Source organism: Eulemur rufifrons, chromosome 20 (genome assembly GCF_041146395.1).
Source record: "Eulemur rufifrons isolate Redbay chromosome 20, OSU_ERuf_1, whole genome shotgun sequence".
Classification (NCBI taxonomy): domain Eukaryota; kingdom Metazoa; phylum Chordata; class Mammalia; order Primates; family Lemuridae; genus Eulemur; species Eulemur rufifrons.
The window spans coordinates 7,569,928-7,591,045 of NC_091002.1; the positions used below are offsets into that span (position 1 = coordinate 7,569,928).

General features: G+C 65.2%; 2 protein-coding genes across 3 annotated transcripts in view; both read left to right on the top strand.

Moving 5' to 3' along the window:
- The first annotated feature begins 186 nt into the window (after nucleotides 1–186).
- On the top strand, nucleotides 187–7,911 carry HGFAC (HGF activator). 2 transcript variants are annotated; one of them, XM_069496564.1, is made up of 15 exons: nucleotides 187–339; nucleotides 807–987; nucleotides 1,083–1,179; nucleotides 1,379–1,458; nucleotides 2,056–2,178; nucleotides 2,334–2,465; nucleotides 2,655–2,765; nucleotides 2,855–3,029; nucleotides 3,272–3,357; nucleotides 3,892–3,914; nucleotides 4,141–4,394; nucleotides 5,846–5,985; nucleotides 6,230–6,370; nucleotides 6,459–6,607; nucleotides 7,658–7,911. In XM_069496564.1, the coding sequence occupies exons 1-15, from the start codon at nucleotides 232–234 to the stop codon at nucleotides 7,838–7,840; spliced, it is 1,983 nt and encodes a 660-aa protein (XP_069352665.1). In that variant the 5' UTR covers nucleotides 187–231; the 3' UTR covers nucleotides 7,841–7,911. The 2 variants fall into 2 exon arrangements, with proteins under 2 accessions (XP_069352665.1, XP_069352666.1); XM_069496565.1 differs by lacking the exon at nucleotides 3,892–3,914 and having other exon boundaries at nucleotides 188–339; nucleotides 4,139–4,394.
- Nucleotides 7,912–12,817: 4,906 nt separating this feature from the next.
- Nucleotides 12,818–21,118, top strand: part of DOK7 (docking protein 7) — a 32,123-nt gene continuing 23,822 nt past the window's right edge. The window contains exons 1-2 of the mRNA XM_069495934.1: nucleotides 12,818–12,880; nucleotides 12,954–12,999. Of these exons, the coding sequence (XP_069352035.1) occupies nucleotides 12,827–12,880; nucleotides 12,954–12,999 (100 nt within the window). The 5' untranslated portion in view covers nucleotides 12,818–12,826. The remainder of the gene's footprint in view (nucleotides 12,881–12,953; nucleotides 13,000–21,118) is intronic.

Sequence of the window (21,118 nt, forward strand, 5' to 3'; positions counted from 1 at the left end):
GAGTGGCCAGCTCTGTGGCAGTCAGAGACCAGAGCAGGACAGCTGGGCCCTTGGGCAGGCGCAGGGTGTGCCGGGCAGCAGGTGTGGGGGCCAGGGACACGCAGGGACTTCCAATGTGGGCCCAGCACGGAGGCAGCCAGGGTTAATCATTTCCACGAGGCCCTGACCCCGCCTGCCCTGGCCACTCTGCTCCTGCCTTCTGCTGCCCCTTGCGCCACCCCAGGAGGAGCCATGGGGCGCTGGGCCTGGGTCCCCGGCCCCTGCCCCCCACGTGGGCTGTGCCCCCTCCTCCTGCTTCTGCTGCTGCTGCCTCATGGGGCCCAGCCCCGGGCCGGCGGGGTGAGCACTGACCCTGGTTGCAGGGTGACCAAGGGTCCCCGGGATAAGGCCAGAGGGGGGTCCCCAGGCAGGGGTGTGGAGTGGGCCAGGGGCCCAATGTGGGTGGCTCAGGTCATGGGAACTGCCTTCTGGGGGTTCCTGCTGAGCCCTACCTGGGGGCTGTTGGTCCCTGTGTGGCCTTGTCTGGGCCCCTGTGGGCCACCCCTCTCTCTGGGCCCTGTTGGGTCCGAATGACAAAGTGGGTGCAAGGGCCTCCGAGGCCTCCCAGCTGCTCCGGCCGCCCCAGAGCTGAGCCTGGATTGTGACCCTGAGCCAGTCCCGAATGCCTGCTGGGCCGCAGGGAGGAGCCGGGGCCCAGCTGAGGCCTGGGGGATGTCCGGTGTCCCCTGCCTGCTCCAAGACCTGAGTTCCCGATTTTGCCTGAGTGTGGGGCTGTCCCACACCGGCACCCTTTCGGCTCCTCCTAGAACCACACGGGCCCCCCAGAACCTAAAGCCACAGCGACCCCTGGGACCTCCACGACCCAGGTGACCTCCGTGACCTCTGAGACCCCAGCAATGAGTACTCCAGAGGCAGAGAGACCCCAAGGTGGTGGGTTCCTGCCCCCACCCAGGGAGGCTCCCTCAAGCAGCAGCCCCCAGGGCCAAGGTGGGTCAGGTGGGCTGGGGGGGTGTCCTGCTGCCCCTGAAGGCCGGTTGGGGGAGTTGGTGGTCACCAGGATGACCCTGCCACCTCGTCCGCAGTGCTCACAGAAGACGGCCAGCCCTGCAGGTTTCCCTTCCGCTACGGGGGCCGCATGCTCCACTCCTGCACTTTGGAGGGCAGCGCCCGCAGGAAGTGGTGGGTTCCAGGTGGGGCAGGGGCTGGGCCCTGGTGGGGGTCTGGTCTGCCCTCTCCAGCCTGCTGCCAACCAGCCTGGCACACAGGAGGTGCTCAGCACACAGCAGGGGGATGGGGAGCTCTGAGATGGTGGGGCTGGGGTCGGGTAGGCAGATTTCTGGGCTGGGACCCCTGTGTCACCGCAGGTATGGCCCCCCAGGTGTGCCACAACTCACAACTATGACCGGGACAGAGCCTGGGGCTACTGTGCGGAGGCTGCACCGCCTGCGGAGGGCCCAGGTGGGTGCAGGGCTGTGTGGGGACAGCCCGAGGCCAGGCCAGGAGGGAGCCTGGGTGGGGGGCGGGGGCGGGGCAAGGTGCTGGGGGCCAATGGCAGGCGGCTGACCTGGGGCAGGGGTGAGTAGCGGAGGGGCTCCGGGTTGATCCCACTGAACCCAGGAGTGGGTGGGGACAGCAGGGCCAGGGAGCCTCTACCGGGCAGCACCCTGGCCCTCTGGGGGCCGGTGTGGCCACATGGCCATCGCTGGGGCCAAGGCGCCCCCTGGTGGTGAGACCAGGCCTGTGGCCGCAGGGGCGTGCGCTGGACGGGGGACCCAGTGGGCGTGAGGGAGTGAGGGCCGTGGAGTCTGTGGGGACGTGGGAGGGGTCTGCTGCCTGACAGTGGGGATGTCAGGTTTCTGGGTGCCAAGTGCAGAGCCGGGCCGCTTGCCCAGGTACTGAGCGGGCACACGAAGGAGGAAGGGAAAGCCCGTCTCCCCGCCCAGAGGACTTGCACCCTGAGGACCCCCGAGGCGTGGCCAGAAGGTGGAAGGCCAGATGGAGGCCCTCGGCAAGCAGTGGGTGTCACAGACTCATGGCCCCGCCATGTGTTCCCAGCTGCCCTCGATCCCTGCGCCTCCAACCCCTGCCTCAACGGGGGCGCCTGCTCCAGCACCCAGGCCTCCCGGTCCTACCACTGCAGCTGCCTCGGGGCCTTCACGGGCAAGGACTGCGGCACAGGTGAGGGGGCTGCGGGGGCCACGGGGGCCTCAGGGGCCACAGGGGTCTGTGGCCTGGAGTGAGCAAGTACCGGGAGGATGGGAGCACAGGGGCTTGCCGGGATCTGCACGGGGCAGTGGGGGGACAGCGTGAGGGACTCCCTGTGCACCCCCCAGAGAAGTGCTTTGATGAGATCCGCTACGAGTACCTGGAGGAGGGCGACCGCTGGGCCCGCGTGCACCAAGGCCGCGTGGAATGGTGCAACTGCTCGGGCGGCCAGGTCTGGTGCGAAGGCACCCGCCACACAGGTGCGCCATGGTCAGGGGGGCCTGGGTGCTTTGGGGGGCCATGTCACTGAACCCCAGGTGGTGTCCCCATCCCCACCTGCGCTTGCCCCAAATCACCCAGCAACAGCTCACTAGGGATGGACCCAGCCCTGACCCCACCCTTGTGGGACACCTTGAGGCCCCTGGCCCAGCTCCTGACCCTCCCCCCAGCCTGCCTGAGCAGCCCGTGCCTGAACGGGGGCACCTGCCACCTGATCGTGGCCACTGGGACCACCGTGTGCGCCTGCCCGCCGGGCTTTGCCGGGCGGCTCTGCAACATTGGTGAGTGGGTCCGCCATGGCCGGGTGCCCGGGGTGTGTCAGGGTGGACGCCACCACAGGCTGGCCTCACTGCTTGGCATGCACCCGCAGTGCCCGCTGAGCGCTGCTTCTTGGGGAACGGCACTGGGTACCGTGGCGTGGCCACCACCTCGGCCTCAGGCCTCGGCTGCCTGGCCTGGAACTCCGACCTGCTCTACCAGGAGCTGCACGTGGACTCGGTGGGCGCCGCGGCCCTGCTCGGCCTGGGCCCCCACGCCTACTGCCGGTCAGCACCCAAGGCCACTCTGGGCTGCCTCTCGCAGGCAGGGTCTGTCCCGGGGAAACTGCCCAGCGGGAGGGCCGTGGGCCTGAGAAGACAGGGTCTGCCCCGTGTTGCAAGCCCCCTGCTGGGTGTCCTGGTGGCCTCCACCCCCACCCTGCGGGACAGTGTGATGCCCCCAATCCTCCCCCACCCTCTCTGGGGGGCAGTGTGACTTCCCACCCGCCCACAGCTCCCGCACACTGCAGGAACCCGGACAAGGACGAGCGGCCCTGGTGCTACGTGGTGAAGGACAACGCGCTGTCCTGGGAGTACTGCCGCCTGGCGGCCTGTGGTGCGCGGCTGGCGTGGGTTGGGAAAGCCCTGCCTCGGGCCCCACAGAAGTCACAGCAGGTTTCCCTGTGGTCCTCCCTCACCCCTACTCCTGGCCACTGCCCCATCTGAGAGATAGGGAAACTGAGGCTCACGGGACTGAAACTGAGGCTGGGCAGGGGTCACATGGTGGGTTAGTGCCAGGCTCAGGGGGCGACGTGCCTGCCGCAGTGGGTCAGTCTCCAGGTGGCAGCCTGTGCCGTGCCTGCCTCCCTGCACACCTGTGCCCGGAGGACCCCAGAGACGGGAGGTCGGATGAACGGAGTGTGGATGACATGCAGGACGCCCAGCCGGCGCACTGGAGTCGGAGCCTGGGGGGCAGCTCCCCACGAGGCAGCCTGCCCTGTGGCCCCCATTCCCTGGGCTCACATGCAGGGGTCTCTGCCCATCCTGGGCTTGGCCGTGGGGTCATGGCTGCTGGGAGGGACATGAACACCTCCAGGCCACTCTGGCTCTCACAAACCCTATGATTGGGTATTGTTCCCGCATCCTACAGATGAGGAAACTGAGGCTCAGAGAGTGAGCCATGGGCCCACGAGGGCAGGGCTGGGCCCAAGCCCTGGACCCTCTTCTGGAAGAGCTGCCTAGGGCAGGGAAGAAGGCGGGCGGATCCCTGAGGGCCTGAGGAGGGTGGACAGTGGGCCCAGCTAGGACCCTCTCTGGCTGGTCTGTGCCCTGTCGACTGGTATGTGCGAGGGGAGCTGCCACCGAGTGGGGGAGTGACCTGGGGCCTCTGCTCCCAGAGTCCCTGGCCAGAATCCAGCCCCTGCTCCCCGAAGTCCTGGTGACCCTGCCCGAGCCTGCCCCGGCTGGACGCCAGACCTGTGGCAAGAGGCACAAGAAGAGGACCTTCCTGCGGCCACGCATCATCGGCGGCTCGTCCTCCCTGCCCGGCTCCCACCCCTGGCTGGCCGCCATCTACATTGGGAACAACTTCTGCGCCGGGAGCCTCGTCCACACCTGCTGGGTGGTGTCCGCAGCCCACTGCTTCTCCAACAGGTGCGCCCCGGCCAGCCCCAGCCAGCCCCGGCCACCGGAGCATCCAGGACCCGCCATCCTTGCATCGTCCACTTGCCCCTACCCCCCTGTCCTCAGGCACCTGCTCCTGGCACCGCCCGTGCACCCACTTCCCTGCACCCCGTGTAAGCCCATCCTCAGCCCCTCCATTGGCCATTATGTGTGGTCCCCAGCACCGCACCGTCTAGGGAGCTCCAGCTCAGTTGCGGCCTGGCCTGCAGAGGGACCCAGTGCACGTGGAGAGGAAGTGGGGGGCATGGTCCTGTCCTCCTCACAGACCCCACCCCTCCCAGGGCCTGGCTCAGATGGGGGGATTCGGGAGATGAGTGGTTGAGGGCATTGGGGGGACATGGGGGGATGGGATACGCCCCATCGCCAACCTTGCCTCGGCTGCCCAGGTGTCTCACAGGCGTCCATCCTGGCAGGGATCCAGGGGGCGCGGTGACAATGCGTGGGAGTCCCAGAGTCATTGAACAGCCAGGGAAACTGAGGCCCAGCCCATTCAGCCAGCTCCTAGCAATAGGGGCAGCTTGGGGCTGGCAGCCGGGTGTGAGGCCCAGCCTTGCTCACTCCTAGGGAGGGGCCGGCTGGGGTAGGAAAGCCCAGCACGGTCCTGTCCAGCCCTTTGCTGTGCCGGGTGAGGGGGTCAATCCCTGCCTGGTAGGCTCTGGCATGGACCGTGACACCCGGGAATTAGGGACAGGGGAGGGCAGGGGTCCAGCCAGCACCCCCATCAGTCACCCGAAGGACTACCATGTCCAGGGTGGGAGTCCTGCCCTGCCTGCCCGCTGGGCACCTGCAGCAGGCTCCTCGCTGGCCTCTAAAACAGGAGCCCGAGTCCTCCTTAGCATGGAATGAGCGGGGGGCTAAGGGGCCGGCCCGAGGAGCAGGCATCCACCCACCCCACTCCTGGAGTCCAGGGCAGGAGTGACTGTCCGCACAGCAGGTGGGGAAACTGAGGCCCAGATCAGGGACGGAGGGGCTGACCCCCAGCCAGAGTGAGGGGCTGTGTCTGGAGACCCCACCGGCCAGACAGGAGTGGGGGTGGGGCCCCAGGCAGGGCTGGGTGTCCACCCCCTTGGGCCGTCTCAAGGCAGACCCCACCTGGCCCGGCGCGAGTCTCCCCACAGGGCGTCAGTGGGGTTGTCAGTACAAACAGCCCCCCAGGTCAGCTCCTGCGTGTGCCTGGGATCATGGGGTGGCCGTGGCCCGCCATTCCTCCTGACCCCCAGCTGTCCACTGTCACAACAGCCACTGGGGCACCAGCTCAGGCCTCTCCCGAGCCTGCGGGCTACACCACCAGCACCCCACCTCCCGGGGCCATCCCCACAGTGCTTGGGTACGGGCTGGTGGGGCTGGGCCAGGGCAGGAGAGAGATGACCTCAGTGGCCAGGGGAGGGCCAGGTCCGTATTGCTGCCTCCCCCCTGCACAGCCCCCCCAGGGAAAGCGTCTCGGTGGTGCTGGGCCAGCACTTCTTCAACCGCACGACGGACGTGACGCAGACGTTCGGCATCGAGAAGTACATCCCATACCCGCTGTACTCGGTGTTCAGCCCCAGCGACCACGACCTTGGTGTGCTCGAGGACATGTCGGGCTGGGAGGGAGGTGGCCGGGCAGACGCACGGGGGATAGATGAGGGTTCAGGACAGGGCAGCAAGGGCGCCCACCCTTCCTGGTCTCCTAGGCCATGCACCCCTCTGCCCGGGGGCTGCACCCGTGGGACTCCTTGGCCACCCTCTGCCCATCATGGGCCCCCAACAGCCTTTCCTCTCAGTCCCCATGCCCCAGGCTGACCTCTGACCCCTCTCCTGCCCAGTCCTGATCCGGCTGAAGAAAAAGGGGGACCGCTGTGCTGTGCGCTCCCAGTTCGTGCAGCCCATCTGCCTGCCGGAGCCCGGCAGCGCCTTCCCCGCGGGACACAAGTGCCAGATTGCGGGCTGGGGCCACGTGGATGAGAGTGAGTGTGGGGGGGCGGGGCCCGGCCGTGCCAGGGAGAAAGTAGCAGCCACAGGCTGTGCCGGCCCTGAGCACACCTTGTCCCGCAGATGTGAGTGGCTACTCCAGCTCCCTGCGGGAGGCGCTGGTCCCACTAGTCGCTGACCACAAGTGCAGCAGCCCCGAGGTGTACGGCGCCGACATCAGCCCCAACATGCTCTGTGCCGGCTACTTTGACTGCAAGTCCGACGCCTGCCAGGTGAGCCGGGCCAGCCCCGCCCAGGACCAAGGTGGGGCTCAACTGGACCCTCAGTCTCAGAACTGCTCACCCTGGGGAGCCCAGAGCCGGGCGGGGCCTGACCTGGCAGGGCCAGCCAGGGACCCTTGGGCAGAGAGCTCACCCCTGAGCTGGTGGCCAGTGCCCGGGACAGGTGCTCACCGCTTCTGGAGGCTGCCAGACCCCCGCTTCCTCACAGCAGGGCAAAGAAAGCTCCCCCTCACCTGGGTGGGGGACTGAGGCCCAGAGAGTGGCCCAGGGTCGCACAGAGCCCAGGCAAGTCCCAGCTGTCCAGCCAGGGCCCAGGGCTGTCCATGTGACACCAGGCACCGAAGGCCAAACCCTTTTCTCAGAGTCCTCTCAGTCAGTCAACCCCAGTAACTAATGTTTACCGGGGCTCCCCAGGCCTGATCCCGTCTCAGCTGCTGTCGGCCGTGACATGGAGCAGCTGCTCTATGCCCCGTTTTATAGGCGGGGAGACGGAACCTAGACAGGTCAAGTCACTCTTGCAAGGCCCCCCAGCCCAGCATCCCCCCGGACCACACAGCAAGGAGCGCTGGGGGAAGTCAGAGTGGCTTCCTGGGGGAGGGGGTGTTTGTGCTTGTCCCAAGGGATGCGTAGGAGCTTGCTGCCTGGCGAGGAAGGCATTTCTGGCAGTGGGAGTAGCATGTGTGGAGCACGTGGGGTGCATGCTGGCGGGCAGGGGAGGGGAGGGGGTGTTACTGGCTGTGAGGGTGGGAGGGAGCCCCGGGGGCCTTCAGGAAGGGGAGCACACCCTGGTTCGGGCGGTGCTGCCCCTCACAGCTGGGGAAGGAGATGGCTTCTGTCTGAGGACGTTTGGGGAAGTGGGCCAGCTCCCTTACTCAGGACACCTCTGCCATCTGTCCCCCAAGTTGTCAGACATTCCAGTGTCATTTCTGGGATTGGGGTGAGGGAGGCTAGTGGGGGTGGGGGGTGGAGCTGCTTTTGGCGTATCCCTGAGCCAGGCCCCTGGCTGTTGGTAGGTGGCTCTGACCAGTGTCTCTGCCCCAGGGGGACTCTGGGGGGCCCCTGGCCTGTGAGAAGAACGGCATGGCTTACCTGTACGGCATCATCAGCTGGGGCGATGGCTGCGGGCGGCTCAACAAGCCTGGTGTCTACACCCGAGTGGCCAACTACGTGGACTGGCTCAATGACCGGATGCGGCCTCCCAAGCGGCCCACGGCTCCCTCCTGAGACCCTAGAGGGGCATCTTCTCCACTCCCCATCCCACCTCTCTGACAATAAAGATGTTCCGGAGAACCCGGCCCATGTTTCCAGGCCCTCCCTCCAGCCTGGCCCTTTCTCCAGGCCACGACCTGGGCCCACGTCTGTGCCCAACTGGCCGTGGGTGGGGACCTGGAGCCAGCGCAGTTCCTCAGTGGAGGTGGGAACCTGCCACCTTGCAGGGAGGGCCTGGCCCCATGGCCCAGGGAGTCCGGTGGGGACTTGAGTCCAGGCCCTCCCCAGGGCTCAAACAGTGTCCAGCCTACACCCCCTCCTAGGTCCGCACCCAGGCAGGTGTGTGACCAGGGTCCAGGCACCTGGGTTGTCCCAGGGGAGGAAGTGGAAGACAAGCCCTGGCCCTTGGGCCCTGGACGGTGGCGTGAGCCAAGTGGTGTGCAAAGGGTCACAACCTGATAAAGACAGGCCGTGTGGGACCCGCTGGCCGTCGTTTGGCCTTCAAGACGGCAGCCCGTGACCAGCAGCTCTCCCTGCACTGTGCATTCCAGAGGGAGGGGCTGGAGACTGCCTCTGGCAGGGGCCAGGGACGGGGCCACAGGCAGTTAGCGGTCACTGCCGGTGCTCAACTTGCTGGGGCCATCCCCCTGCCTTGGCTCTTTTGAATGGACAGGAGGAGGAAGGGCTGGAGGCCAGAGGGCGCAGGATGTGTGGTAGGGCTAAGGGGAGACCTCTGGGGCACTGCAGGTTCCTCTCTGCTCTGCAGCCTGGAATGTTCTCTCCTGTGCCGCCCCTCCTCCCCTTGACGCTCCGGCCCAGTGGGTCCTCTCTCATTCATGCGTGGTCAGGCATGCACGTGGGCACGGCAGGACGCAGGCTTTGCCCGACAGCCCCGCCCGCCGTCGCTCCTGTGCAGGGTGCATGCAGAAACCCGACTGGTGCAGCTTAAGCACGTACTGGGAAGTCAGCGGCCTGCTGACGTCAACTTGCCAATTCTATCGGCTCCCTTTTGTCAGGACAGCAAAAGCGTTCCCAGAACCCCTTTACCCCGCAGAGTGGCACCTAGCTCTCATCTACCTGAAAGGGCCACAGAGCCACGCCTGGCTGCAGAGGAGGCTGGAGGGTAGGGAACAGGATTGCCGCAGCCGGCTCAGCTAAGTCTGGGCCACAGGCTGGGCATTCACAGCCGGGCAGAACCAGGTTCTGAGCAAAGTGGAAAGAGACAGGCACTGGGAGCCCACCCAGCAGCCAGAGCCCAGGCGCTTCCCCCACTGCCCTGACAGCCAGGCATGGGCCTAGAGCCCTCAAGCTCATTGAAGCCCCTGCCGCTATGTTGGTTGCAGTCCCAGACAGCAACTGGGGCAGACGCTGGTGCCAGTGCCCCAAGGTCACGGAGGGCAGGGCAGCCCCTCTTCATGAGCTTGGGGCCTCCAGCTGCCACCAGGGCTCAGTGACCTTGTATGGCTCCAGCCCCATCATGAGCCACATCTGAGCTGAGCTCTCCCCAGTACCTCTCCCCTGTGAGTGCCGGGTGTTTTCAGCAATTTCTCTGTGTCTACTGAGATAAACATGAATCTTCTCGGATCCCTGAATGCAATGCCTGCATTTATAGGTTTTTCTGGTGTCAAGCCAGCCTTGCATTCCTGCAGTGAAGGGGACTGGGTGGGAATGTGAGCCAGGGGTCCTCCATTGCCCCTCCAGGGCTGCTCCACCTTCTCACCTTGAGCTTGGCCTCTGGGCTGCGTTGGTGGGCTCTGTGCCCCTCAGTTTCTTGCTGGACCTTTGGGGAGCCCCAGCAGTGGGCTGGGGGAAAAGAGAGAGTGAGACTGGGGTACATAGTTTCCTGGCTCCCTTTTCTTGGGTGGCCTCAGTGTTGTGGGCGGAACTGTGTCCTCCTGCAATTCCATGTTGAAGCCCTACCCCCACACCTCAGAACATGACCGTGTTTGGAGACAGAGTCTTTACGAAGGTGATTGTAAGGAGGAGGTGATTAGGGTGGGGACCAATCTGTACAACTGGTGACTGGGATGCAGACACGCACCGAGGGAAGGTGATGCGAGGATACTCGAGGAGAGGACAGAGGCAAGAGGTGGGGAACAGTCGCCCCCTCACAGCTTCCAAGGGCCAGCCCTGCCCACACTCGGCCTCCAGAAATGTGGGTTGGCCAAGTTCTGTTGCTGAAGCCACCCAACCTGTAGTACTTCTTAACGGTGTCCCCAGCAAGCAGATGAACCCAGGACATACTGCCTTTCTCCTCCTGAGGTTCCCGTGGTCACTCCACCCTCCCCTGCTGAGCTCTTGCCCGCGGATCCCCTGTCCTGACCACACCTTTGTAAACAAGCCCTCCTGGACTTGTCCTGCCACTGGTGCCACCTATTGGGACCCTGGCCAATACGTGCTGTATTTTTTCTTAACTTTTCTTGATTGACTTGTATTTTGTTTAGGACTTTGCATTTATGTTTGTGAGATTGGCCTATAATTTTTCTCTTATGTTCTTTGAATGACTATTATCAAAGCTATCCTGGCCTCCTAAGGTAAGTAAAGAGTATCCCTTGTTTTATCAAAATTCACTGGAAGATTCTGTGTAAGATTGGAATGATCTACCCTTTGGAAGTCTGACGGAATTCATGGATAAAATTACCTATCCTGGTGTTCCTTACAGGAAAATATTTATTGATTCAATGTCCTTAATTATTCTAGCTTGCAATTTTATTTCTTCTTGAGCCAGTTATAGGAAGTCATCCTTTGCATAATTAATCTGCCTAATTTTTAATATTTAGTCCCATGAAGTTGTTCCTGGTGTTCATTCTCTCACTGTTCCCTCTCAGATGTATCAGTAGTCACTGTCACATTGTCTGCTGGCTTGCGTTGCTACCGTTGAGGAATCTGCTTTAAATCTAATTGTTCTTTCCTAAGTAATTTTTTTCTGGGGTGGTTTTCATGCTGTTTTCACTTTGGCCGCGGCAGTGTCACCGCAGCGTGTGCAGATGTGGGTTTCTGTCCTCATTTTATTCTGTCTGATTGGGCTTGCGCTTCACAGTCTTGCTCGGGCCGGGTGCTGCTGGTGCCCTCCCCATGGTGACTCAGGGGTCCAGGCTCCTTCTGTCTAGTGGTTCCAATATTCCATGGGGCTGTAACAGCTAGGGAAACTGAGGCACAGAGAGGGGTAGGTGCCAACCCAGGGTCACAGGGTTCTTGGCCAGTCTGGGAGTAGGAGCCAGGCCACCTCCTCCTCCTGGCAGAAAGTTTTCCCCACCTTGCAACAGCCCTGGCAGCCGCAGAGCCATCCTCTGGGGCCACGGGGAGGGGCGTGGGGGGAGGAGCTGTCTGCTCCCGGGGCAGCCCGCATTTCCTGGGCCCATGTGGCAGCAGGTGCAGTTGTCAGGCATGCAGGGGCCTGGGTCACGGCCAGCACTCGGGAATGCAGCAGGGCTCTGCCCTCCCTGCAGGGAGGAGCAAGTGCCAGGCGCCTCGGGCAGTGGATGTATCCAGTGGCTACAACCCCCAACACCACCCGCCTCCACACCGGCTGTCCCGGGCCAGCCCCTCGGGGCTTGGATGTGTGGGGAGCATGAATGGGGCTCTGTGGCCCAGCAACTGTTCCGCGGAAGGAAGGCGTCTGGTGGCTGCACAGGTGACAGCGGGGTGGGGGGTGGGGGTGATGCACAGAGCTGCTTCCTGGGGCTGGTGTCCCCCTCCTCGCCTCAGGTCCCACCAAGATGTCCCTGCAGCATCAAAATCAACCCTCACGGCCCTCTAAGGCCTCTCAGATCCCCAGGGCAGTGGGGAGGGACGCCTGGGGCCTCCCCTGTGTCTGAGCCCTGCCTGGGGCCAGCAGTGTGGCTCAGTCCTGGCCACCAGGCCCCATGCTGCTCTGAGCTTCTGTGTCCTCCTCTGTATGAGGCACGGGGAACCCAGCCTGGGGGTCTGCGTGGGATGAAATGACTCACGCGGGCTCCCGTAACCCTCCCCTCTCTCCTCCCCGGGTGGGCCTGCGCGGCTCGGCCAGGGTGCTCATGTTGCTGGGTTCATCCTCAGCTCTGTTCCCTCATCTGCGGGGCTGCTGCTGAAGTGCTGGCTGTTGGAGGCCTGTTACAGACGAGGGGCTGCCAGCCAAGGCATGGACCTGCCTGACCCCCAAAGCATGTGGTCTCCAGAAGAACCTGGGGTTGGCATCTCCAGCCTAGGCCAGACCCTGGGGACAGCAAGACTGGAGCCACAGGGTCAAACTGAGAGAGCTCAGGGATGGGGCTGCCTGGTGGGTCCTTTACGAAGCAGCATTGCCCTTCTGTGCCCATCTGTGTCAGGCTGGGGGTGGGAAGACATGGGGTACCCAGTGGACCACGAGGGAGCCCCCTGCACTGGTCCACGCTGCCAAGATCTCCACACGTGAGTGAGAACACAAGTGGACAGGTAACCAGCGCAGACCCTGCGGACCCCCCCAGCCCCACCAACTCTGGACGTGGAGGACGCCTGAGGACTCAGGGGTGTCCTGGGCCAGGGCTGCCTGTGGTCAGCCTGTTGTCAGGGGTGTCTTATGACACCCTGGGCTGGTGGGAGGGGCAGGTGCCAGAGGGGGAAGCCAGGTTGGTTGAAGACAAACTTTAAAGTAGGGAACCTGTCTGTAGGAACAGGAAGGGCCCCTCCAGGCTGCGTCCTTTGCTTTGCTTTTGGGAGAGATGCACCCCTCCACCACCCCCATGCGGAGGTCCCGGTGCCCTGTCCTGCGCTGGGCTTGCTCCAGCAGGTGGGCGGCCTCAGGTGGTGACGGTGGCGCGTGGAGACAGCGCCACTGGGGAGGGGAGCGGGCCATGTGGCTCCCCACCCGCAGGAGAGGCCGGGAGACCCCAGCGCCCCGCCCGGTCTGGCGTCCCCGGTGTCGCGCCCCGCCCCGGCCCGCCCTCCTGGCCGGCCCAGGCCTCGGGAGCTATTTTGAAAGTGACCCTGGGCTCGGGCGCGGGGCGGTGGCGAGGGCGCGGCGGGCGGGAACCATGACCGAAGATGACCGAGGCGGCGCTGGTGGAGGGCCAGGTCAAGCTGCGGGACGGCAAGAAGGTCGGGGCGCGGCGCGGGCGCGGGGCGGGCGGCGGGCGCGGGCGGCGGCTCACGGCTGTCTCTGTCCCCGCAGTGGAAGAGTAGGTGGCTGGTACTGCGCAAGCCGTCGCCGGTGGCAGGTGAGCGGGGGCGGGGGCGCGGTGGCGGCCGGGCGGGCGGACCCTGCGCGACCCGGGGCCCGGGCGGGCGAGCGCCCCAGCGCCCGAAATAGCCGAAACCGGAGAGCCCGGACTGGGAGCCGAGCGCTGAGCGGCGCAGCCCCGGCCCGCAGAGCCCCTCCCGGAAGGGGAGCAACCTGGAGCCCCCGTCGGGTGGCCAGGGACGCCCCAGAAAGCTGCACTCCGGGTGCTCGGCCCGGTGGGTGGGTCCTGGCGCTCACCCCACCCCCTCCCTGGGCGGTGCAGTCCTTTGGTTGTGGACCCCAGGCAGCAGGAGCAGAGGGTGGCTTCTGGGGAGGAGAGAGGGGACATCCACATTGTCCGGGGGACCATCCTCTTCCCTGGGCAGCCAGCGTTGGAGAAGGCCAGCGAGGAGCCCCCGAGTTTGGCAGCCTGGGCCAAAGCTCGGGGCGCAGGGGGAGGGCCGCGCCTGCAGCCTGCAGCTGCCTCAGGGGACAGGTGCCTCGAAGCTGGCCAGGCCCTGTGTGGGATGTGGGTGTCTTGAGTCCTGAGGGCTGCCAGGGTGTCTGTCAGCTCCCAGCAGGAGATGGTGGGGGACAGGGGGCTCCCTCCCCATTACGCCTGCTGTCCCCTTGGGCTGCCATGCCAGAGGGCCGTGGACAAAATCACTTCCTGCCTGGGCCCCACGGCCAGGCGTTTCTGCACTCAGTCCCTGGTGCCCAGACCCTGGGGCTGGGGGTGCTGTCCAGAGCCAAGTGGGGGTCCCAGTAGAGGAAAGTGGGGTCAGAGCCAAGGCATAGCCGGGCTGAGGGAGGAGAGGACAGAAGTGTGGGTCAGCTGGGCTGGGGGCAGGTGGGCCGCTGCACCGGGGGCGGGGGGGGGGGCGGGGGGGTGCATGGGGGGACAGCGGTGGGGGCTGTGCAGGGCCTCCCCCACCAGAGGAGCAGGGGTGTGGATCAGAGAGTGCTTCCTGAGAGGCACAGGGGCCTGAGAGGGAGGGTCCCTCTGCTCTGTGGGGTGTGTCAAGGGTCCTCCACACCAGGGCACCTCTGAGTCTGTGAATGAACCTGGTGGCCACCAGGCATCTCCCGTGTTGACCACGTGCGCCAGGGCAGCTGAGAAGCACGGGAACTGGGGCCACGGGGGTCTGGGGAGACGCAGCCTGGCCCTGAAGGGGGCTCCGGGGCTGGGTTGGCTCAGGGTGGGAGGGGCCCCTGCATCCATTCTGAGCCCTGCAGCCACCGTCTCATTGTCCTGGGACCCCATGTGTGCTGGTCACTTCAGCAGCCCCCTGGCTGAATCTGATGCCCTGTGGCATTGCTCAGGGGCCAGTAACGTGAGCAGCTTGGGTGGGAGCAGCATTCCAAAGCCCACCTCCCCACCCTGTCCTGGCCAGAGGCCCTGACTCCCCTCCCCTACCCTCCCCTCCAGACCCTCCTGAGCCAACCTGGATGGCAGCCCCCCAGCACCCACTCTGGGAGCTCTGCCCTCACCCCAGCGCCTCTCGCCTGCTGTCTCAGCCCACCTTCCCCTGGACGGGCCCTGCAAGTGGACGTCCGGCTCTCTGGCCCTGGTGTGAGGGAGGGCCATGAGAGCTTGTTACCATGGCGATTTCCTTCCGGAAGGGCCCACAGAGGCAGGAGGGACGGGGAGCACGAGCACTTACTCCTCTCACAGTGGAGTTTAGTTAGCGAACAAAGGAAAACGTCTTTATCCAAGTGCACGGTCGGAAGCCGGGGACGTTCCTGATGGGTGGGACTTGCTCGCTGAGGGACGTGGAGAAGCTGGGCAGGGGGAAGGGACAGAACCGCCTGGCCACAGTGCCCAGCACGGCCAGTCCAAGCGGGGTCCTCCGCCTCGGTGTGGGACTGTAGGGTGCTCTGCCGGGATGGTGTTCCTCTGTCCTGACCGGAGAGTGCGTGTCTGAGTCCCCTCACCACGGAGGACAGTCCGGGGCCAGTCCTGGCTGGGGCTCACTGCTGGTGACCGGGCAAGCCAGCCCTGGTCTCAGCCCCTCTCTCCCTCTCCCGTGCTGAGGCTTGCAATGGTGAGAGGGGACCACTCTGATGCCCTGAGGCGGCCACGGCTACCGGCCAGGCACCCAGAGGTGGTCGGGGAGCGGCCAGGGCTACAAGAGTGGCTGGACGGACCACCAGAGTCCTGGAGCTGGCAGGGCCCTTGGGGTCGCTGTAGGCAGGAGGCTGGGGCCCAGAAGCCCAGGGGTCTGGCCCAAAGAACGGGACTGTTGGGGTAGAGCCCAGGTTTCCTGCCTGCCCCCTCCTGGCCGGCTGGAAGGGCAGTGCCTGCTCTCAGGCCGAGGGGACATCAGCTTAGTCTGCCCCGTCCCTGCTCTCAGATCCTCTGCTGAGTTCCCGGTGGGCGGGGATCCCCCAACCTTGCCTCACCCTCCCATGCGGCCCAGTGGGGTTGAGCCCTGCCTGCAGGGGTCCCCGTCACATGGTCACGGCAACGGCACAGGCCTTGCACCCACACACAGTAACGGGCTGTGAGCTCCAGAGCTGCCCGTGTGGCCCGTGCTGTGCTCGGGGCCCCGACCTGTGCAGCCGTCAGCCCTGCTAACACGGAGTGAATTTCTGGACGATGTGGGTCTCTGGGGGTGGTGACCAGACAGGTCCCTTCCTACGTTGGCATCTCCTGGCTTTGGGTTATTTGGGCCTCTGTTTCCTTCCCCGGGAACGGGGCTGACATCTCAGCTGCGGGCTTTGGGCAAGGTGCCGGGGGTGGCCAGTTCTCCTGTCCCCACGGAAATGTCACAGAATAGGGCTGAGCTTCCTGTGGCCTCTTTTAGGACAGCACATCTGAGCGCCAGGGTTCGACTCTTAGCTCCCCTCACTCGAGCTGCGCCTGAGATTGTCGCTTGTCCTGGAGTTTCCTCATCCTCAGCTGGACTCTAGTGCCAGTCCCTGCCTGGCCCACTTGCAGGGCTCTCGGGAGGGTGGACGGAGTGTTGGGCGAGAGGGCCTGGCCCTGGCCCTGCACGGCCCGACGTCCGGAGCCTTCCGTGTCAGTGCGTGGGCAGGGGCCCCTGTACCCACACCCACCGTCTCCTGCTGCCTGCTCGGCGGTGCCCAGGCTGCTGACCCTCAGCAGGGTCCCCTCAGGCTCCGCCATGCCCCTCTGCTGAGAGCACTGCCTCAAGGTCACCGCGATCTCTGAGGGCCAAGTCCCATGGCCGCTCCCCTGGCCTCCCTCTGTGCCCAGCAGTGAGGACTCTCCCCGCCTCCCGGCCTCCAGCTTCCCTGGGCCTCCGCCCCATCGGCCATCCTTCTGCCGCATCCCCTCCTCCTCCTCCCCGCGGGAGGCCCGAAGCTGCTCTCCCGCCTGCCTGGCTCCGAGGCTGCCGTGTGCTCGTGACTCCGCAGTTATTTTTACATCTCCAGACGCCTGCGTCCAGCTGCCTGCGTGTGTCGCCTCGAGCTGCCTGGGGGGCTTCTCAGCCTCATGTGTCCAGGAGATCCTCCTGTCCTGGCCCCCACCTCAGAGGCCCCTCCCCAGCCATCCTGCCCAAACTTGGGGAGTCCTCCTCGATTGCCGGCTTCCTGCAGTCCCGTGGCCTCCAGCCGGGAGACACAGCCTCGGCTATTCCTTGGCCCCAGCCAGCTGTGGCCACAGTGCGTCCTCCTGGACGCTGCAGCACCTCCGAGGCCCCCACTGCCCCGCCCAGGGCCATTCTCCACACGGCGGCCAAGGTCGGCTTTGAGCGGAGCCAGGCTGGTCTTCTCTGCTCAGGGCCTTTCCAGTTCCCTGGTGCGTGGGAGCAGAGCTCTCTGCATCGATCACCAGGTCCACCAGATGCAGCCTGCCCACACCTCGGGCCATTCTCCCGCTCCTGCTCGGGCTGGCCTGGCCCTCTGGGTCCCTGCAGAGGCCACGCTGCCCTGCCTCTGGGTACTTGCACTGGCTGTTCCCTCTGACACAGTGCTATTCCCTGTGGGGCTGCTGTGCGGGGTCAGTTCCCTCCTGGGAGAGTCAGTCCCCGCCCAGCTTTCCTTGTCTGTGGGCTCATCTGTGCCTCTGCCATCTCTGCCTGTAGAGCCAGCTTCACGGGAGCCTGGCTTTGTCCCCCGGGTCCTGGGCTGCTCACAGAGTCAACACACTGTAGGCATTTGCAGAACAAGCTGGGCTCAGTGCTGGTGGACGCCAGGTCAGGCTGGGACAGAGCCAGAGGGGTGAGGGGGCTCTGAGGGGCCCAGTGGGGGTCTCTCAGCGCCCTTGGAGGGCTGGCAGGATTTGCCCTGACGTGGGCTGCTGCCTGTCTGTTGGCGTTTGCCTTTCCCTGTCTCGGGACACATCTGCCAGCCCCACCTGCGCTGGCTGCAGGGCAGGAGTTACTGGAGGGCGGGGTGGGCTGAGCCTTGGGGCCTGGGTGACTTACTGTCCAGCTCCGTGTCCCTCTGAGTATTTAATGTCAGCACTGGACCACGGACCTCCCCGACTGTCCCAGGCCTGGGTTGTGGCCCTGCTGGGTGCACTCTGTGCTCACCGGGGCATGGCGTTTGCCGGGGCCACTCGTGCCAGGCCGGGCTCTGTGCAGGCTGCGTGTCCTAGCCTCTCCCAGATGAAGAGCAGAGGCTCAGAGAGCCTGAAGATGGGTGCCCAGACGTGGGGCTTGAGCCGGGGTCACCCTGTCCCCCGCTGGGGCACCCATGCACGTCTCAGTGTGTACTTGCACGCATGGGTGTGCATGTAAGAACGTGCACATACATGTGTGTGCATGAACACGTAAGCGTGTGCCGTGAGGAGCGTGAGCATCTATGCATGTGTGCGCGTGTGCAGGTGTGCACGTGGGTGTGAGTGGCCTGTGCGGGTGGAGTGTGAAAGCGTGCGTGTCTGTGGCTCTCTCAGCTCCGGTGGCTCTAACAATACCACAGCCTGGGACAGTTCTGTCCCACGGTGCTGGTGGCTGCCAGTCCGGGTGAGTCAGGTCCGCGGCTGCTGAGACCCTGCTTCTCGGCTCATGCACGGCGGCTCGCGGTGTGTCCTCCCGCGGTGGAAGGGCAGGAAGCTCTCGGGGGCCTCCTTTGTAAGGGCACGGATCCCGTTCCTGAGGGCTCCACCCCTATGATCACCTCCCACAGGCCCCACCTCCTGTCACCATCGCCGTGGGGGTGAGGGTTTGACCACCTGCATTTGGGGGGACGCTTTCAGGCCCGAGCAGCGAGTGTGAGCGCGAGTGCCCGTGCGCGTGTGCAGCTGCTAGCCGGCCGGCCCCGCTGCCTGGGCCTGCACCTCGCGGCGCTTTCTGCCTTTGAGGAGCCCCCAGATCTTGCAAATGCCTCCGAATCCTGTCCCCTGGAGACAGGGTTTCTCGGCCAGGCTGCAGCCCAGCAGCACCCTGTGTGTGGGGGTGGCACAGTGTGCCCACGGGGCCACCTTGGTCACTGGGCAGGAGATCCTCCCAATGACCAGGCCTCCTGGGAGGGTGTGGCAGGGAGTGCTTTGGGGCTGGATCCGGGGGAGCCAGCGGGTGGGTGCCGGCTCCTACTTCCCTCTGTCCTGTGTCCCCCAGGCCAGGCATGCTGTGTCCCAGGAAGACCGCAGCTCCGTTGCTCCCAGCACTCTGTGCCGATGCTCCTGCCCTGCCAGTGTGGCCTCAGGCCCCTGCCTGGAGTTTCCTCTTCTCTGGTGCCCCTTCCCACAGCAGCTTTGCGCTTCGGCACTTGCTGCGGGGTGGGCTTTGAAAATAGGGTGTTGCGGAGAAGGGCTGGAACAGCTGCAAGGGGTGGGCGGGGAGCCCTGTCAGGTGGGTGGTGGAGCTAGCACCCCCGGCGGGGGCTTGGAACGGTAGAGAATTATCCTCTCAGTTCTGGAGGTCAGAGATCTGAAATCAAGGGGTCAACAGGGGGTTGGAATCAAGAGCTCCATGCTCCCCCCAGGGGCTCTCGGGGCCAGACTGCTACGTAGAAACTGGCCCAGGAAGGCCAGAGACTGCGGGGGTGGGGCTGGACTTGAAGGGTATGGTGGGGGTCCTTTCTAGAAATCTGGAGAGTGTCTTGGCGGGGGTAGGGCCCGGCAGGCCGGTGTGTGGCCCTGGGGAGAGTAGCCGGTATGTCTGGGGTGAGCGGCGAGGGCTTTCTGTGAGTCAGGAGGGAGATGGGGGCACCTGGCCCGAGGGTGACATTGTGGGGACAGATGATGGTGCCCAGGGCAGAACCGAGGGCCCCACGAGCAGCTTCAGGGCAGTGGCCGGGACTGGCTGGCGGCAGAGGCAGGAGGCGGGCACCTGCCCGTGTGGCTGAGGCACCACCACCATGGAGCCAGGCCTTGGAGGCAAAGGGTCCCTGCCTGGGTTCTGGGGTGATCAGCCCACCAGGGAGCACAGGAGGCCGAGGCCTGGGAGGTGAAAGGTGGCAGGTGGTTGGTTGACAGTGTGTGCCCCTTGCAGAGCACCATGGGCGAGTCCTGCATTGCCCGGTCCCCTCTGTGCACACACGGCCAGATCCAGGGGGCCAGCCCAGCGGCACTGCCACCTGGTGACGTGGGCGGACGTGTAACTGCACGTGGCGACTCCACACGCCTTCCTGCACAGTTTTCACGGCATTACCACAGGTGGGGGGCCTGCTGTCCCCACGTCACAGATGAGGACACTGAGGCCAAGAACTCCAGGGGCCTGCTGGGAAGGCAGGCAGAGGTTCCCGTTGGGCCTCGCTCCCGGGGAGGCCCCTCGGAGTGGCTGGGTGTGGCGTGGTCTGTGTGGGGCAGGACTGTCCTCGTGGTCTCCACGTGGCTGTGGCCCGGACCTGCCCTGACAGCCATCCAAGCACAGCTCGCCACAGAGGGCTGGGGACCCAGGTGTGGTGGCAGTTGGGGGTGGCGAGGGCTGTCCTCACACAAGGCTCCCGCTGTGGCTGCCTGTCGCTGTGAAAGCTCTTCCTGTGCTCACGCCAGCCCCTCGCGTTTTTGTTCCTCGGGTCCTCTGGTGGCATCTGGGGAGACCATTTCACTGTGCGAATTCCGTTTATGCCGACCTGTCTGGCTCATTTCTGTCGGGCCGGCCTCGCCTCCCGCCGGGAGCCGTCCTCCCAGGCTGCCTCGGGAGAGATTGCGCTGGTGCCTCGACAGCTGCGTGGGACCCCTCCGGCCCCACAGCTGTGACTCTGTGGCCCTGTGTGACGGAGGGACCGGGAAGGGGAGAAAAAGCCGTGGCTGTTCTGGGTGCCGCCAGGAGAATTAGTGTTTGAGTCAAGTTCATCTGGGATTTTGGTTCTCGCTTGGGTTTGCTGGGCCTGTTTGAAGGGCAGACACCTGCTTTGCAGAGGCTGGAGGGAGATGCGTCCTGCATCCTCTCCGGGGCATTTTCCTCCACCCCCTGCGTGGGCGCGGGGACTTGATTTCTGCAGCTTCGCGCAGGATGTGGGGTTGGCTCACACGTAAGTGTGTTTAGGTGTTTGCAAACCTACACTCTCAGCAAAGGGTGGCGTCCTGGGCCCCCTGCTGGACGGGCAGGGGCTGGGGGAGACCAGTTTGTCAAGCCTGGGCTGACGCCAGTGGGCCGGGACGCTCCTTGCGTCATCCTGTCTGTTCTCTCGGCCAAGCTGCCCTGCCATGCACAGGTGCGTGTCCAAGTGGCCAGGTGTGTGCCCGGGGCCGTGCTGGGGGCCATGCCGTGCTGTGTCTGAGCTGCACTCCAGGCTGAGTGGATTGCACGGGGCTCGTTGCTGGCTTTACCATGCTGTAGTGACAGTGACACTGGAAAATGGGAACTTGGGGGGTGGAGACCTGAGTTGCCCTGGAGGGCCCGGGAGGTGAGACTCAGGCACGTCCCCTGCAGCCAAGGAAGGGACCAGGGCCTGCCACACTGGACAGTGGCTTGGTGGAAGGGGGCTGGGAAGCCCAGTGACTCTGTCCCCCCCCAGGCTGGAGCTCAGGCCACACTCTGCAAACAAGGAGCCATCAGATGACGTGGGTCCGGCATGGCAGGGAGCGGGCATAGGCAGGGCCAGCGTAGGACTGAGGCAGGAGGCCATAGCCACTGGGTAGATGCCATGCCTGAGCCCCTGAGACACTACTTACAGCTCCTGCAGCTCTTCGTGTGGCCGGGTGGGTCCGCTGGGGGGTCCAGGACCCAGCCACGGGGGCCAGAGCCAGGCGGGCGGGG

Coding starts and splice junctions, on each gene's coding strand:
- HGFAC (XM_069496564.1), top strand. CDS start 232: ATGGGGCGCTGGGCCTGGGTCCCCGGCCCCTGCCCCCCACGTGGGCTG. Junction 340..806: donor CCCAGCCCCGGGCCGGCGGG/GTGAGCACTGAC, acceptor GGCTCCTCCTAG/AACCACACGGGCCCCCCAGA. Junction 2,466..2,654: donor CGAAGGCACCCGCCACACAG/GTGCGCCATGGT, acceptor CCCTCCCCCCAG/CCTGCCTGAGCAGCCCGTGC.